Source organism: Pseudophryne corroboree, chromosome 9 (assembly GCF_028390025.1).
Source record: "Pseudophryne corroboree isolate aPseCor3 chromosome 9, aPseCor3.hap2, whole genome shotgun sequence".
Taxonomy (NCBI): domain Eukaryota; kingdom Metazoa; phylum Chordata; class Amphibia; order Anura; family Myobatrachidae; genus Pseudophryne; species Pseudophryne corroboree.
This window is the reverse complement of record NC_086452.1, coordinates 172,186,194-172,201,671: the sequence shown is the minus strand read 5'-3', so window position 1 is coordinate 172,201,671 and position 15,478 is coordinate 172,186,194. Positions and strand designations below refer to the sequence as shown.

Below are 15,478 nucleotides of genomic sequence, written 5' to 3'. Positions count from 1 at the left end.
CTTCTCCACTGGCTCACTTCTCCGCTCTTATCACTGCTTAGTAAATGTCCCCCTTTATCTGATAAACAAGACAGACGTACTGTAATTGTTTGCTTCAGTAATTTGCGCATACAACCAGGCCTAGTGTATAATATACATTCTATTTCAAAAACAAAATAGAATAAAATAAATGTAAAATACATAGATGTGTATCATTTGAATGTCATTTTTATCCTGCACCAAACCCCCATGGGGTAGGTATAGAATATATACTGTATGCATTCTACAAAATGTGGTAAAGAACGTGTTCTGAAACCAGGGTTATCGAACAGTGGTCTGCAAATATAATTACACTGTAAGTACTGCCAAATAGTACAACAGAATTAAAACAAATAGCTTCTTTTTTTTTTTCCGATATACATAATGTTTTTCTTGCCCAATAGATATAAATGAGACTGTGCATGTTTTGAGACCAGCAGTCAGATCAACAGTTGTACAATATCTCTGCGAAAGAGACTGTTTAAGATCTATTTCCATTTTCCTAATAAGTCTCCTTGCTATTCTAGTGAGTGCATTTTGATAACTGCTGTGTCTAATTTGTAACAATTACTGTCAGTCCTCACCAAGTCTGCTCATTCCACACTGGTTCAGGGGAAAAGAGAAGGAATACGCGACTCCTGCACATAATTGTATTCACATCATATTTCATACTGATTATGTATTGATGACATTGATTCATTTACTCTTTACAGCTCCACTTGCATGGGTAGTAAATCTTATTGACCACATATGAATTTTAATTTCAAATTGGTGATAGATTTTTCCATCAGCTCTGATAGCGTATTTGACTTTTTCATCATTAACCCAAGCAATCACGCTGCACTGAGTTATTGCAGCGAAACAAAAAATGCATACTTCAGTTGCTGCTACGCTATAGATCCGAAATAGACACTTCATTAATATGCTGAGAATTAAGGAAGGAAAATGCTCTTATTCTCTACTGTTCGTATCCAGGTGGAAGTGTAAACCCACCATCCTATTTTGTAAAAGCTTTCCCGTATGTTAATATATTATGTAAACCAAATATTCTCTGCCGTTTCTAGAAGCTATTAACTGTATATAGGATTACATGGGAAGAAGAGAAAACAATATTATCCTTTTTAAACAGGCGGTAAGTAATCTGGTGCCTTCTCTGTAAAGCTGGGTACACACCTGAACAACAGTGCATCCCAGCAAGGCACCAATGCAGTGTACATTACACCAGGTGGTCTTCAGTTTGCCGGCTGTCGGGGTCCCGGCACACAGTATACCGGCGCCGGAATCCCGGCAGCCGGCATACTGACACAGTTTCTCCCTCTTGGGGGTCCACGACCCCCCTCGCACCACCGTGCCCGCAAGTGGCTCATTTGTGCTCGCCACGCTGTCGGTGTGCCGGCGGTCGGGATGCTGTGCGCCGGGACCCCGACAGCCGACATACCATACTACACCCATTACACACACTACGTGATCCGCTTTACGACTGGGTGATGTATCGTTACCGCGTCACCCATGGAATCGTCCCATTGGGCGTGCAGCACATGCATTGGAACGATTCAGCGAATGATGGCCAGGTGTGAAGGACTGTGGGTGCACACTATATGATGGTCGTGCAGATTGGTCTAAAGTACCAGCGTCGCACAATATATCGTATAGTGTGTACCCAGCTTATGCAAAGAAAAAATACTGCATAATGATGACATGCCGTCATTGTCCATGTACTCTTAGACTGTTTCTGTTGACTAAACCCATTTTGATCCCATAGATTAGGGTTTGCAGTATTTTTTATTTTATTTGGAGTAGAAAACCTTTCCTGTCAACATTATTATTGGTGTTTTTCATTTTAGATTATTATTTTGGTCTTACATGAACTATCAGCAAAACCAAGTGAGAGTACTTGCCTACAAGGTCACTATTGTGAGCAAAATGCTTAATACTCTTTGCTTTCTAATGGTGGCCAGTGTCCTATCATCAGTATTCTAAAAATCTACGTGATAGAAATGTCTCATTGGTTGGGATAGGCTCAATCAAAGGTTTGCACAATAGTCTGTTCTGACGTGGTGATATCGCTGTGTAACTTACACACATGTAGCTTGGCTCAGGACACTAGGCTACAGTCAACACTGTCAACTAATTAGTGATAATGCAGCTGTCTATTGTTTGCAGCACAGTGAAACACGACGAGCTGCTGTGGCTGCACAGAGGATCGATTATCATAATAGCTGCATTCTGTACAGTAATGCACTAAAATACACCTTTAGACTTTTGTGCAAAGTTTTGCACAAAATATATAACTATGCTGTCCTTAAAATGAGCTTATCTTCTTACTGTGGAAGCAGACATTTTGTGAGCTGAATAGATAGTCTGCTCGCTGGGAACCAGTACCATCGCTAATACATGTCTTGTTTTTGGTACTTATCAAAGCTTGAAGAGAGAAAATTGTAAGAACAAACAAAAAAATGGAATCCTTCAAAAGCGCTGTGGAATCAACAGCAGCTGTATCACCAAGCAAGTGCTGATCGGCTAATCAGCGTGTCACATATGGAAACTAGGAAAAATCTTGGTGATGTATACAGCGCTATTTCTTGAATGATTTTAAATATGTTCAGTTCTTCTTTCTTAGAAGAAAAGGAAATATCAGTCCGAAGAATACAACATGTCCATCCAAATTTAAAAACCAAAAAAGAAAGTTTATTATTTAAAATGTCACTAAAACATCCTTGGCTCAAACGTCACAACTAATCAAATGATTTTCACAGATCAGCGTTAGTCACCAGACAAAAAGAAAGGGGTTTATCTCACCGGACCTCCCGGACGTTGGACGGATTGCTCTGGCCTTCCCTCTGCTACCGGAGATGTTGCTTATGCCGGAGCTATGCGTCTGAGGGCTTCACCACCGTTAAACGTCCTCTGGTCTCACTGCACGTGAGGCGTCTATCTTATCCCCCTGTTACCGCTGCTATGCGGCTGGTCTGTACTGGGACGTCCCGCTCTCCTATTCCACTCTGGTGCGTCTGTGATAAGACACACGTCCTGCTCCTTCCTTACGCTTGAAGTGACCAGATCCACCTACTGCAACCGACGCGTTTCCACCCAATCAGGGTCTTTGTCGAGGCATAGGTGGGTCTGGTCTGGTCACTAATTTATACCTTGTCCGGGAGACCCGGTGTGTCAGCCCTGTTTTTCATTATACATGTTCCATCGTTTCTTATATACATGCCGGGTTTTTTAAAGGTGCAGTATACTTCAAGTAACAGTGACCAGACCAGACCCACCTATGCCTCGACAAAGACCCTGATTGGGTGGAAACGCGTCGGCTGCAGTAGGTTGATCTGGTCACTTCAAGCGTAAGGAAGGAGCAGGACGTGTGTTTTATCACAGACGCACCGGAGTGGAATAGGAGAGCGGGACGTCCCAGTACAGACCAGCCGCATAGCAGCGGTAACAGGGGGATAAGATAGACGCCTCACGTGCAGTGAGACCAGAGGACGTTTAACGGTGGTGAAGCCCTCAGACGCATAGCTCCGGCATAAGCAACATCTCCGGTAGCAGAGGGAAGGCCAGAGCAATCCGTCCAACGTCCGGGAGGTCCGGTGAGATAAACCCCTTTCTTTTTGTCTGGTGACTAACGCTGATCTGTGAAAATCATCTGATTAGTTGTGACGTTTGAGCCAAGGATGTTTTAGTGACATTTTAAATAATAAACTTTCTTTTTTGGTTTTTAAATTTGGATGGACATGTTGTATTCTTCGGACTGATATTTCCTTTTCTTCTAAGAAAGAAGAACTGAACATATTTAAAATCATTCAAGAAATAGCGCTGTATACATCACCAAGATTTTTCCTAGTTTCCAAAATTGTAAGAAGGTCCCAACCAGTTAGCTCCTAACTGCTATTTTTCAAACACAGCCTGTAAAATGTAAGGTAGAAGAAGCTGATTAGTTAGTACTTTATCACCATTTTACCTCTTCTAGCTTTGATAAATACCCCCCATAGACACAGATTAAGATTTCTCCCACCCATTGGAGCTTACTATATAATATGGTAGCACTATATAAAATGATGATCATGATTAACACCAGGGGTAGAACAAAATCTGTCTAGGCACAATAATTAATGTATTCCTCCTTCATGTTGCTGCTTGGCGATGCATTGTACCTCAAGGAATTCCTGGTGTACGTGAGTACACCTGGCCAATAAAGCGGATTCTGATTCTAAATATATGGCTAATACATCCCTGGAGAATTAATAGAACAATGCACCATTTTAACAATCAAAAGTAGATCTAGAAAACACAGATGATATAAATGCTTTGTGACTAAGTGTTGCAATTATGAGGTTAAATGAAGGGAAGAAGAAAAGCAATTTCCTGCTGTGTGGCACTAGCTGGGTAATATCTGTCTGGACGCTTTTTGTTAATTGCAAGATTTTTTTTAATTTTTTTTTTAAGAAATTCACTGTTTTAGACAAAGATTATCCCATGCAGAATGCAGTAGGAGAGGGGCTAAGTGGATGATTTCTTTTTTCAAAACCACGAAACACATTACTTTAGAAATGGGGATTCGCCCTTTTCAATAGCAGGGCTGTTTTTTTTTCGCCTTGGCGAAAAATTCAGCAGGACCGATAAACATGTGGATCGACGAATCCACATGTTTTTTCACCTGCGCTGCCAAAAAATCCAGGCCATTTTCGCTGATTTTGAATCATTTTTCGCCAATGCCTTTTCACACAAATAAAAAGGTGAAAAGGCATTGGTGAAAATGGCCCCCAATTGAATAGGCAGGAGGGGTGAATTCAACAACTCGGAGATTACCGGAGCTAATTGAATACCATCCTTAGCCCACTTGCAGGATATATGGGCAATATCAACACACGTGTGAAGACTGAATTGCACAGATCTAGCTGTTTAGTTGCAAGGCAATCACAGTTTGATCAGGGGCATGGACCAAATTTAGTTCTGACATGATTGTGCAAAGGATAGTGTCCATAGACTGTCAATATTGTGTGTGTGTATGTGTTCAATCACACAATAGTTGATAACTTGTGCATGCTGTATATTCTTAAACTGCGCTTGCATAAGCCTGCGGGCAACCAAATTGTACAAATGTAACTTGTGAGGATTTGAGAACATGGGCTTTCTCACATATAAGACTACCTACCACTCCTATCGTCAGGCCCTGGACACTGCCAAACAAACATATTTCCAATCTCTCATCTCTTATCATGCCAACAACCCCAAGCGACTTTTTAATACATTTAAATCACTTCTTTACCCTCCCTCACCTCCCCCACTAGCTACTATCCGTGCACAAGAACTTGCTTCCTACTTCAAGGATAAGATTGATAAAATCCGAGATGAAATGGTATGCTCGAACTCAGCCAGTGACCTGCTCAATTTCCTACCTGAACCCTCTGGCACTTTCTCTTCATTTGATCCCACAAGTGAAGATGAAGTATTAACACTCTTTTCATCCTCCTACTCCACTACCTCTCCTCTTGATCCTATACCCTCACAGGTCAGGAAAACTTTGTCTCCTGTGCTTATCCCAACCTTAACTAAAATCTGTTCTCTCTCTCTCTCTCTCTCTCTCTCTCTCTCTCTCTCTCTCTCTCTCTCTCTCTCTCTCTCTCTCTCTCTCTCTCTCTCTCTCTCTCTCTCTCTCTCTCTCTCTCTCTCTCTCTCTTTTTCTCTTTCTCTTTCTCTTTCTCTTTCTCTCCTGATATCTTTCACTCTCTGTTTAAACATGCAGTCATTACTCCCATTCTAAAAAAACACAACTCTGACCCAAACACACTCTCTAACTACCGTCCCATTTCTCAGCTACTCAGTCCCTCCAAGCTACTTGAGAGGCTTGCCTACACTCGCCTTACACACTTTCTTAACTCGCACAACTTATTGGACCCACTTCAGTCAGGCTTTCGTGCCCAACACTCCACAGAGACGGCACTGACCAAAGTAGTGAATGATCTAGTCACTGCTAGATCAAAAGGCCATTACACACTACTTATTCTTCTAGATCTCTCTGCTGCTTTTGACACTGTTGACCACTCTCTTCTCATACAAACACTACAATCCCTAGGTCTTCAGGACACAGCCCTTTCTTGGTTCTCATCCTACCTATCTAATCGCTCTTTCAGTGTTCACTTCTCTGATTCTACCTCCTCTTCTCTATCTCTATCAGTGGGAGTACCGCAAGGCTCAGTCTTAGGTCCTCTGCTTTTCTCAATCTATACCTCCTCTCTTGGTAAACTAATCAGCTCCTTTGGATTTCAGTATCATTTGTACGCTGATGATACTCAAATCTACCTATCCTCCCCAGATTTGTCACCACCAGTATTGGCTCGTGTCACTGGATGCCTGTCTGCCATTTCATCTTGGATGTCATCTCGCCACCTCAAACTCAACATTTCCAAAATCGAATTAATTATTTTCCCACCAGCTAAGAGTAGTTACCAACCTGATATCTCTATAACTGTTGACAATGCAACTATCCACCCCACCCCACAAGCTCGTTGCCTAGGTGTCACCCTTGACTCTGAACTGTCCTTTGTTCCACACATTCAATCTGTCTCTAAATCATGTTACATGCACCTTAAAAACATATCCAAAATACGCCCTTATCTTACACAAGACACTGCAAAAACTCTAATCCATGCACTCATCTCCCGCATTGATTATTATAATAGTCTCCTTACTGGTCTTCCCAAACATAGGCTATCACCACTTCAATCCATTTTAAATGCAGCTGCGAGGCTAATCTTCCTCGCCAGACGTTCTTCATCTGCTGATCCGCTCTGTCAGTCCCTCCATTGGTTACCGGTTTTCTACCGTGTCAAATATAAAATACTTTTACTTACATACAAGGCTATTAACCAAACTGCACCATCATACATCTCCTCACTCATCTCAAAATATCTTCCTACCAGACCTCTCCGCTCTGCACAAGATCTGTGTCTCTCATCCACATGCATTACCTGTTCCCACTCAAAATTACAGGACTTTACCCGGGCTTCACCAACTCTGTGGAATGCACTCCCACGCACAATAAGACTCTCCTCTAGTCTCCAAACCTTTAAACGTTCTCTGAAAACTCATCTCTTCAGACAAGCCTACCAAATTTCAGACCCACACACATAACCTTAACAGCTTCCCTATCAAGTTACATCCCCTCTGTACAGTCCACATAAACTCACATTTTGTCTTCCAACATTGCTGGGTGATCATATCATATACAACCCATTAAGAACCTAGCAACCTGGGGAACCATTATGTAACAGGTAGCATCTATCCTTGTGTATCAATGCCTATTTCCCTATAGATTGTAAGCTTGCGAGCAGGGCCTTCCTACCTCTATGTCTGTCTTTGCCCAGTTTTGTTCTATAATTGTTGTTCTAATTGTAAAGCGTTACGGAATATGCTGCGCTATATAAGAAACTGCTAATAAATGTAATGGTTTTTTTTACTTTGTAATACTTAATGATCATTAATTTGGATACATATCCAAAAACAAATACTGTACATCTGAAGAACAACCTTTTAATATAAATCAGTGCCAGTATAAAATAGTATTGTAAAAAAAAATTATTTTTTTTTACACCTCGAAAAAGACCTACAAGCAAGTACTGCAAACAAATACAAATTCTGAATATCCCATTAGGATCTATCACATTTGCTTTTAAAAGGAGTGAAAGTGAAAAACAAAATAATAGTAATATAGCACTAAGACCACTATTGCTGGTATTTGTCTGATTTTAGTACTGATTTTAGTAGATATATAAAATCTAGAACTTAAATTCCAGTAATTATAGCAATGTTACTAGTTGTTACCAGTGTCTGTACCCCTCAAATAATTTCATTAACAAGTGAGTAAACAGTGCTTTGTTGTGTTTGACAAGGGGGGGTGGAAAGTGGTGACAGCGAGCAAACTCACCTGTACCATCCATCAACATTTAGTGTATTATGTTATCTGTTCTGGATTGTTTTGAATGCAGGTCTGTACCATTCACTTTACTGGATATTAAGAAGAAAAAAAACTAGTTTATAGATCACTCAACAATTTCCTGGTTGTTATATAATTGGAGTTGTCTGTGTCCATAGCAGAGGACATTTGATGCTCATTTATTAAATATGCTCACTCGCTGCTCTCTAATCTCTTTTTGTTCTGGACAGCCAAATTACCTTTCTCACACTGAGCTTCAACTCTTGGGAATTGAAGCTCTACTCCTGCACCACTTTAATTAGCTTGAAAGTGTGGTGTTGCTGATGGAGGGGGTGCGGGGGCCTGAACTTATTCATAGACCTCTGCTTTTACGAACTCTGTGCCACTAGTAAGTTCAGAACATTATCCAGAAACTCCTGCGTATAATACTTGTCTTGTATAAAGTGTTGCTAACTTTATGAGGAGATTTGTTAGAATTAGATTGTATTTTGTGGTTACAGGTAGTGATTATTAATAATCACCTGTGGTGCCCCCTTCACATACTTATAACATCCCCCTAACCACAGCAGGGTGTCCTTCTTTTTTTTTTTTTTTTTAAGCATTTTAATGAAATTGTTGCATATCATCATCAAATAAGAGACCGTAGACATCGTAACACCATATTGCATGCAGATTGGCATGTAAGTCTTGTTCGGTGTACACATGCTGCATAGCTTAGTCACTTTATTTATTAACATTTGCTTATATTGCACCAGCATATTCTGTTGCACTTTACATATGTGCTGTTTGCACTATGCACGTATGTAGCATGCACATAAACTAAGTCCATGCAGAACGTGTAATTCATGTGTATCTGGATTTACAGGGGTAATCTGGTGACACTAAAGGGCTTATGTAACAGCCTGCAAGATGTTGCAGGCTGTGCAGGAGTCCCGGCAGGTATGCCCTTATTTTTAAAACGGCAATCGTTTAAAAGGCAGAAACAACCTGGTTTTGCCTTGTAAATGATTGCCTCTTTAAAAATACAGAGTATACTAGACCGGAATTCTTGCACAGCCTGCATCTCACAGGTTATTACATAAGTCTCAAAGTGTGGAATGTGAGCTTGGCCCTGTTATAAAATGTATATCAAGTTTATAACTGCAGCATGTGAGGTCCTGTCAAGAGAAATAACAGGAAGGGATGAGTAGTAAGTTATAGGACGGAACATGAAGGGCATAGACCAATATACCTACTGAGAGTAGGCAGCATACATGAAAGCACCAACCAAAGTGCTTCCATTTATGTTTGTAAAGTTTATCACTGACCCCCGGTTTCACACACTGGGAACCTTGAGTGCCTTTGAAATGCTGTATCACTGTAATTTGCCCAGGCCAGTGTGTACCCAGCTTTATGTGGTCACAGCCAGTCTTGCCGTATGAGAGGTATTTTATATCCTTTTTGAAATCTCAAGTCTTCAGTCTTGCATGGTTTGTAAGGTTTAATAGTGGTGATGACTCCCAATTGGCCATCTTTTTACTCTTTGTGTGTGTGGGGGAGCGAGCTTCCATTGCATCAATAAGTAGCAGCTATAACTCTTGTGTGTTAAATGTATGTTGCATAATAGGAGTGTGTAGTAATACAGTTATTTTATTCACTCCAATTGACTTTACAACGGGAGGGGGGGGGGGTGTTTATCAAAGCTTGTGGAGAGAGAAAGTACCAACCAATCGGCTCCTGTCACTTATCAAACATGGCAGAAGTCGATGTGGTTGGTTAATACGTTAACTTTCCAAACTTTGATAAATCTCTCCCTAATAGTGCAATTTCAGTATTTCATCTGTCTTTACAAGATACAGAGAAACCTTGTTGGATGTAATTGGGCACCTTCACTTTTGTGAATTTTAGTAGGTAGAACAATGGTGATTATTGATTCAGTCACTACAGTTGAAGCCCTCACCTGGAGCAGGAAATGGCTACACTTTAATGTTGGTGAAGAAAACCTTTTAAGTACATGTTTAACCACACACCTAATTTTCCTCAGGCTGGTCGAGATCAAAAGTACTTACCACTTTGTTCCTTGCTTTCTAGGTTTGTTAAAAGGTCCGAATACAACAGAATGCGTGCCTTCATCTCAAGTTCTGTTCATCACAGATGGATCCCATATGTCTCCACTAGACAAGTCACCTTTTGTAGCTAGCATCCGTGCCAGCTTCATGCCATTGCACCTTTTCTCCTCTTGGTTCCTTCCCACATTTTGTTGGTGTATGAAAATGACTGAAGACACATATTCAGGACTCCTAGAACCTGGGTGAATGGGGGAGACTCTTGGAAAAAATAAAATGAGCAGTTCAGCAGAGGACTTCTTTTATGAGGGTGAAATGGACTAATGAAACCAATTAGAAGATACATTCAGAAACTGCTTATTACTCTCATGTACGATTAGCAGGGCACTGTCCGGCATTTGCACCCTTTTCCCCTGATAACACTCTACTCACTCTTTGTATATTTTACGTGCTGTGAGGAAGAATACTCCAATCAAACTGAACATAAGATAAAGGGGAGTTGTAGCTAATGTGGTACTTTATCACAAACACTTTTATTGTATCGCTCTGTAAAATACAATGTACGTATGCATGTATGTGTTATTATTTTATTTTTTATTGTTTTTGTTTGTCCTATTGTTGCTACTTCCCATAGCAAAAAGGGGGAAGATGCGGGAAAAGAAATCTGCTATTGTGTAGAAATTTTCACCTACTTGCTGATTGAAGAAATCTTTTATTTGTGATATTTTCAGAGACTTGCTCTAGTATGGTGTATTTAAGTAATAAAAGATTAAAATGCTATTGTTAAATTGGGTCTTGAAAGTTCTAATGAAAGAAAATACAGTTTTTGGGACTGCTCTTGGGCTACACCCACAATACTATGGGCGGGATGTACTAATGTACATCGCCGCCCTGTGCCACGATGCTGATCGCATATGTACTAACATATGCGATCAGCATTGCGGAGGACAGCTCTTCCGATAAGAGCTGTCCTCCGCAATGCACAGCGGCAGCCTGACTTCCGGGAGTCAGTCTGCGCATGCGCGGGGTGACGGGGGCGGCCGCAGGGCATGCTGGGAGGGATCCGATCGGATCCCTAACAGAGTGCCGTTGAGAGAAGCCCATAGGCTTCTATGGACTATCGCCAGCAAAAGCTGGCGTACCCCGCCGCGGTGCTGACCTGCCGGCCGGGGGTTAGTACATCAGGAAAATGCGGTAAACAGGGAGTTTACCGCATTTTCCGCTTAGTACATCCCGCCCATTAACTGATGTGGTTTATAAAATGCCCAAAAAGTGATACCTATTGTCTGGCTTGTACAGGGACTTTTTGAATTGTACCTCCATGACAACAGGATGCTGTTTTTGTACACAGCATTGTTTGCATTCACCACACACAATCTCTACACATACTGAATACCTGCGTTTGAATGCAGGACTGAAAACCCGTCAAGGCTCTTAAGTGGCTATGAAATAGAACTACAGTAAGGGGGACATGTACACTAAGCAGTAGTACAACTGGAGAAGTGAGCCTGTGGACAAGTTGCCCATGGCAACCAATCAGCTGTTCTGTATATGTTATAGTATGCAAATTATAAATGTTACGTAAATGCTGGTTGGTTGCCATGGACAACTTCTCTACTGGCTCACTTCTCCACTTTTATCACTGCTTAGTACATGTCCCCCTAAAGGAGACAATTGTGCTAATGGCCTTTTATTAACTGGTCTTGTGCTTCCTCAACTACTGTAGTTTTAAATCTCAAAGCTGACAAAATAGCCATTCTCATACCAGTCCTTTCTACAAGCTGATCTTAGCATCATGCATGCATACATAAAGTTTTCTTACCTCCAGAAATATATACAATTTATTTGTTTTGGGAATTTTGTTCTGGCCTTTTTTTTTTCTTTTTTCTTCTTTTTTTTTTTTTTGCATTTAAAGTAGCTCTCACACACCCTGGGGGCCAGCTGATAAATTTTAGGGCAGATGTATCAAAGCTTCTAGAGCAGGCCTGGCCAAGATGTGGCTCTCCACCTGTTGTAAGACTATACAACTCAGCATGCCCTGCCAAAGTTTTTGCATACCTTAATGGCAAAACTGAGGAAGGATACGATGGGACTTGTAGTTTCACAACAGCTGTCGAACCACCGATTGGCCTGTTCTAGAGACTATGGGGAGATGTGATAAGAGTGGAGAAATGAGCCAGTGAAGAAGTTGCCTATGGCAACCAGACAGCATTGAAGTAACATTTATAATTTGCATACCATAAAATTATACAGAGCAGCTGATTGGTTGCCATGGGCAACTTCTCCACTGGCTAATTTCTCCACACTCATCACTGCTTAGTACATCTCCCCCATAAAGTGGGGGGATGTTGCCCATATCAATCAATCTGCTTCTAGCTATCCGTTATCTAGCTCTGTCTATAAAATGACATTATTAGATTGTAACTTCTCTACTTTTATCTCAAAGGTTTGATATATCTCCCACCAGTAAACCTAATTTTGGTCTATTTATGAAGCAGTAAAAATAGTGGAGAAGTGAGCCTCTGGAGAAGTTGCCCATGGCAACCAATTAGCTGCTCCATACAATTGTATAGTATGCAAATTATAAATATTACTTCTCCACTGGCTTACTTTTCCACACTTTTCACTGCTTCACGAATAGACTACTATGACAATTGCAGCATATATCAGACGTCAGTTGGGATTGGTGAAAATGGCAGTTAATTGTTGATGGCTATGATACAACATTGTGTGTGGCTTTGGTCAACCACACTAATTGTGGATCATAGAAACAAGCAATTGAACCTGTTCTAATTGTGGCCAAACTGAAGAGAAATCTGGCCAGGCTGCCTGTGCAAAAGCTTCAACATATTGCTTCTCTTTTATATCAACCACTTGACACGTAGCATTCTCAAACATATGCACCAAAGTGTGTCATTAAGCTATAGTTTATTACATTTCATAAACCGAAAATGAGTTTCTAAAGTTCTAGATGGATCTACAGGAATGAGGAATAGAGAAGTCACTTTCGGCGAGTTGGCATAACATATACATTCTTTAAATTATTTTCTTGCATGTGCTAAAATTTAGACCTTAACAGCTAGTCTAAGCTCTATATGTAAATGTGCATGATCCCTGCTTATATTTTAATAGCATTGTTACAGAGGAATAGGATATAGCATGTTAAGCCAACCTGTGGCTCTCCAGCTGATATAAAACTACAAGTCCCAGCATGCTTTACCAGCTGATCGGTAAGAAGGTATGCTGGGATTTGAAGTTTCACAACAGCTGAAGAGCCACAGGTTGTCCAGGCCTGGTCTATAGCAATGTAAAGAACAGTGTGGCTGCCAAGTAACACCTGCTAAAGTCTGCAGTATATGTCTAATGCTGGGTACACATCGTTATCACTAGCAACGGTACCCGGCAGAGTGGACTGGCATTGGCAAGTGCATACACACTGGCCGATGCCGGGAGTGCTAGCGATGTCGCCCATTGTTCCTGCATGCAGGACATATGTAGGATGCCGCTGATGACCCGTGTGTGTGAGCATCATCAGGGACATAGTGGGTACACACTAGACGATGTGCCCAACATGACGGTCTGATCCGCTGGATCGGATTGACATATCATCTAGTGTGTACCCAGCTGAATAGTTTTTCAGATTAAACAAATGTTTGAAATTAAACTTCAATGGTAAAGTTTGCACAAAATAATCTGCTAGAAAATCCCCATGGTCTAGTGGTTCGGGCTATAATGTTAAGGGAATCAATGGTTGGTTTGGTTCTGTGGCACCAATCATCATTCAGAACTAAGCAGGAGCCGGAGTATCTTACTGCAGTCTTCTGAGGTCACGCAGCTTCTACCAAGCACAGCAAGTAAGATCTGGCCATTATAGATGTTCCAAACAATTATAAAAATTGTATACCAGCGCCCAAACTGAGCAGGCATAATATGCAGGAAATATAATGTGTGTATATATATGTGTTGTCTGTTTAATGTCTCATTTTATGTAGGTGACAGGTCTCCAATCGCCCAGATGTACTGCATGCACTGTAATTTTAGGTGGCATATTTAATATGTGGTAGGTTTTCAAAGCTGCTAGTTGTCAGCGGTTTTGTCTGCGGGATTTAAAGTGGCAATACTCAGTGCCAAACCGGGCATATTTTGCATTTAATATAATTGCGATTTCTTCTCTACATAACAATGTAATGCAAATGCACAAGTCCCTAAACGTCTTGTTATCCATGCTGTGCGGATATTTTACACCTCCAGTCACACCTTCTAGCACATTGCAATCTAGGACCTGTAAAATCTGATCATGAGAACTTGTTATAAAGAGTTGACAAACACATTTCTGGTCTCTGGTAGCCAACAATGCAGAGTCTGTGATACTGTGCGATTGTCTCCCCCTCCAATATTGGCTTCATAAGTTCATATTTATTAAACAACCCTATTTAATATGATATAATAAAATGCAATTAAATCCATGTTTAGTTGACTGTAGGATGATGTAGTGGTGAGATTGCGCAGAGCTACTAGCCTGATGCATGTAAGTACATCAGGCTATAATAGCCCTTGAAATTCCTTTTTAATTTTCACAGTACAGTACTTTGCCCCACTGCATAGTGTATGTATACTAAAGTGTTGGTTTATAGAAGTGGAGATGTTGCTCATAGCAACTAATCAAATTCTACTTATTTATCTAGGACCTTCTAGATTAGAAGATAATAGCTACAATATAATTGGTTGCTATGTATGAATGGTAGCAAATGTGAAATTGCTGTAGAAACTTTTTTTTTAAAATTAAGATGAAATCTGCACCAAAAACACTGCACAAGTGTCAATGCTTCCATTGATTAGGATTTGTTTATTTTTTTTAACAACTTTTCGTATGGCTACTGTGGACTAAGGACCTCATTCAGAGATTGATGCAGATCGCTGCATACGTAGCCAGATCTGCATCCACCTCCCGATGTGTCTGCAGTTACATTGCGGATGCATCAAGTTAAGTTTGACCCCTGGCAGCGCAGTCTGGCTGCGCTGTCAGGTGGTCTGCCACCATTTTGTTTTATCAGCGGTTGTGTGTGACATCACACAGCCACCCCTAAAATGCTCCTGCCCCCATTCGTCCTGCCACACCCCCATCACCACGTTGCCTCCCCGCTGCTTCAATAACACTGCGGCCGCATCCGCGTACATGACCTTATATGTTGCGGCCACATCCGCAATGTGTAAGGTCGTGGTGCGTGTGCCCAGGCCACCCGAATACAGCCGCTGTGTACACATGCGTGGCTGCCTTCGGGTCTGAATGACCCCCTAAATCTGCTTGCTAAACTTTTCAGCCTGTTGGCCAGGACTTGAAATTTTATCTAACGCTTAAAGTGACAGATTGTTCACAATGCTATTTTGTGTCTGTGGTCATATTTTATGTTTTTCCCCCTTTGTTATAAACTAGTTATTGTGTTTCATTAAATAAGTAACCAAGCGCAAGATTGTCAAA

At 41.1% G+C, this 15,478-nt stretch overlaps 1 protein-coding gene across 3 annotated transcripts in view; it reads left to right on the top strand.

Moving 5' to 3' along the window:
• Positions 1–10,787, top strand: part of LMO4 (LIM domain only 4) — an 82,475-nt gene extending 71,688 nt beyond the window's left edge. For all 3 annotated transcript variants that reach the window (XM_063939956.1, XM_063939954.1, XM_063939955.1), the window contains one exon: positions 10,025–10,787. In XM_063939956.1, the coding sequence (XP_063796026.1) occupies positions 10,025–10,033 (9 nt within the window). In that variant the 3' untranslated portion in view covers positions 10,034–10,787. The remainder of the gene's footprint in view (positions 1–10,024) is intronic.
• The last annotated feature ends 4,691 nt before the right edge of the window (positions 10,788–15,478 follow it).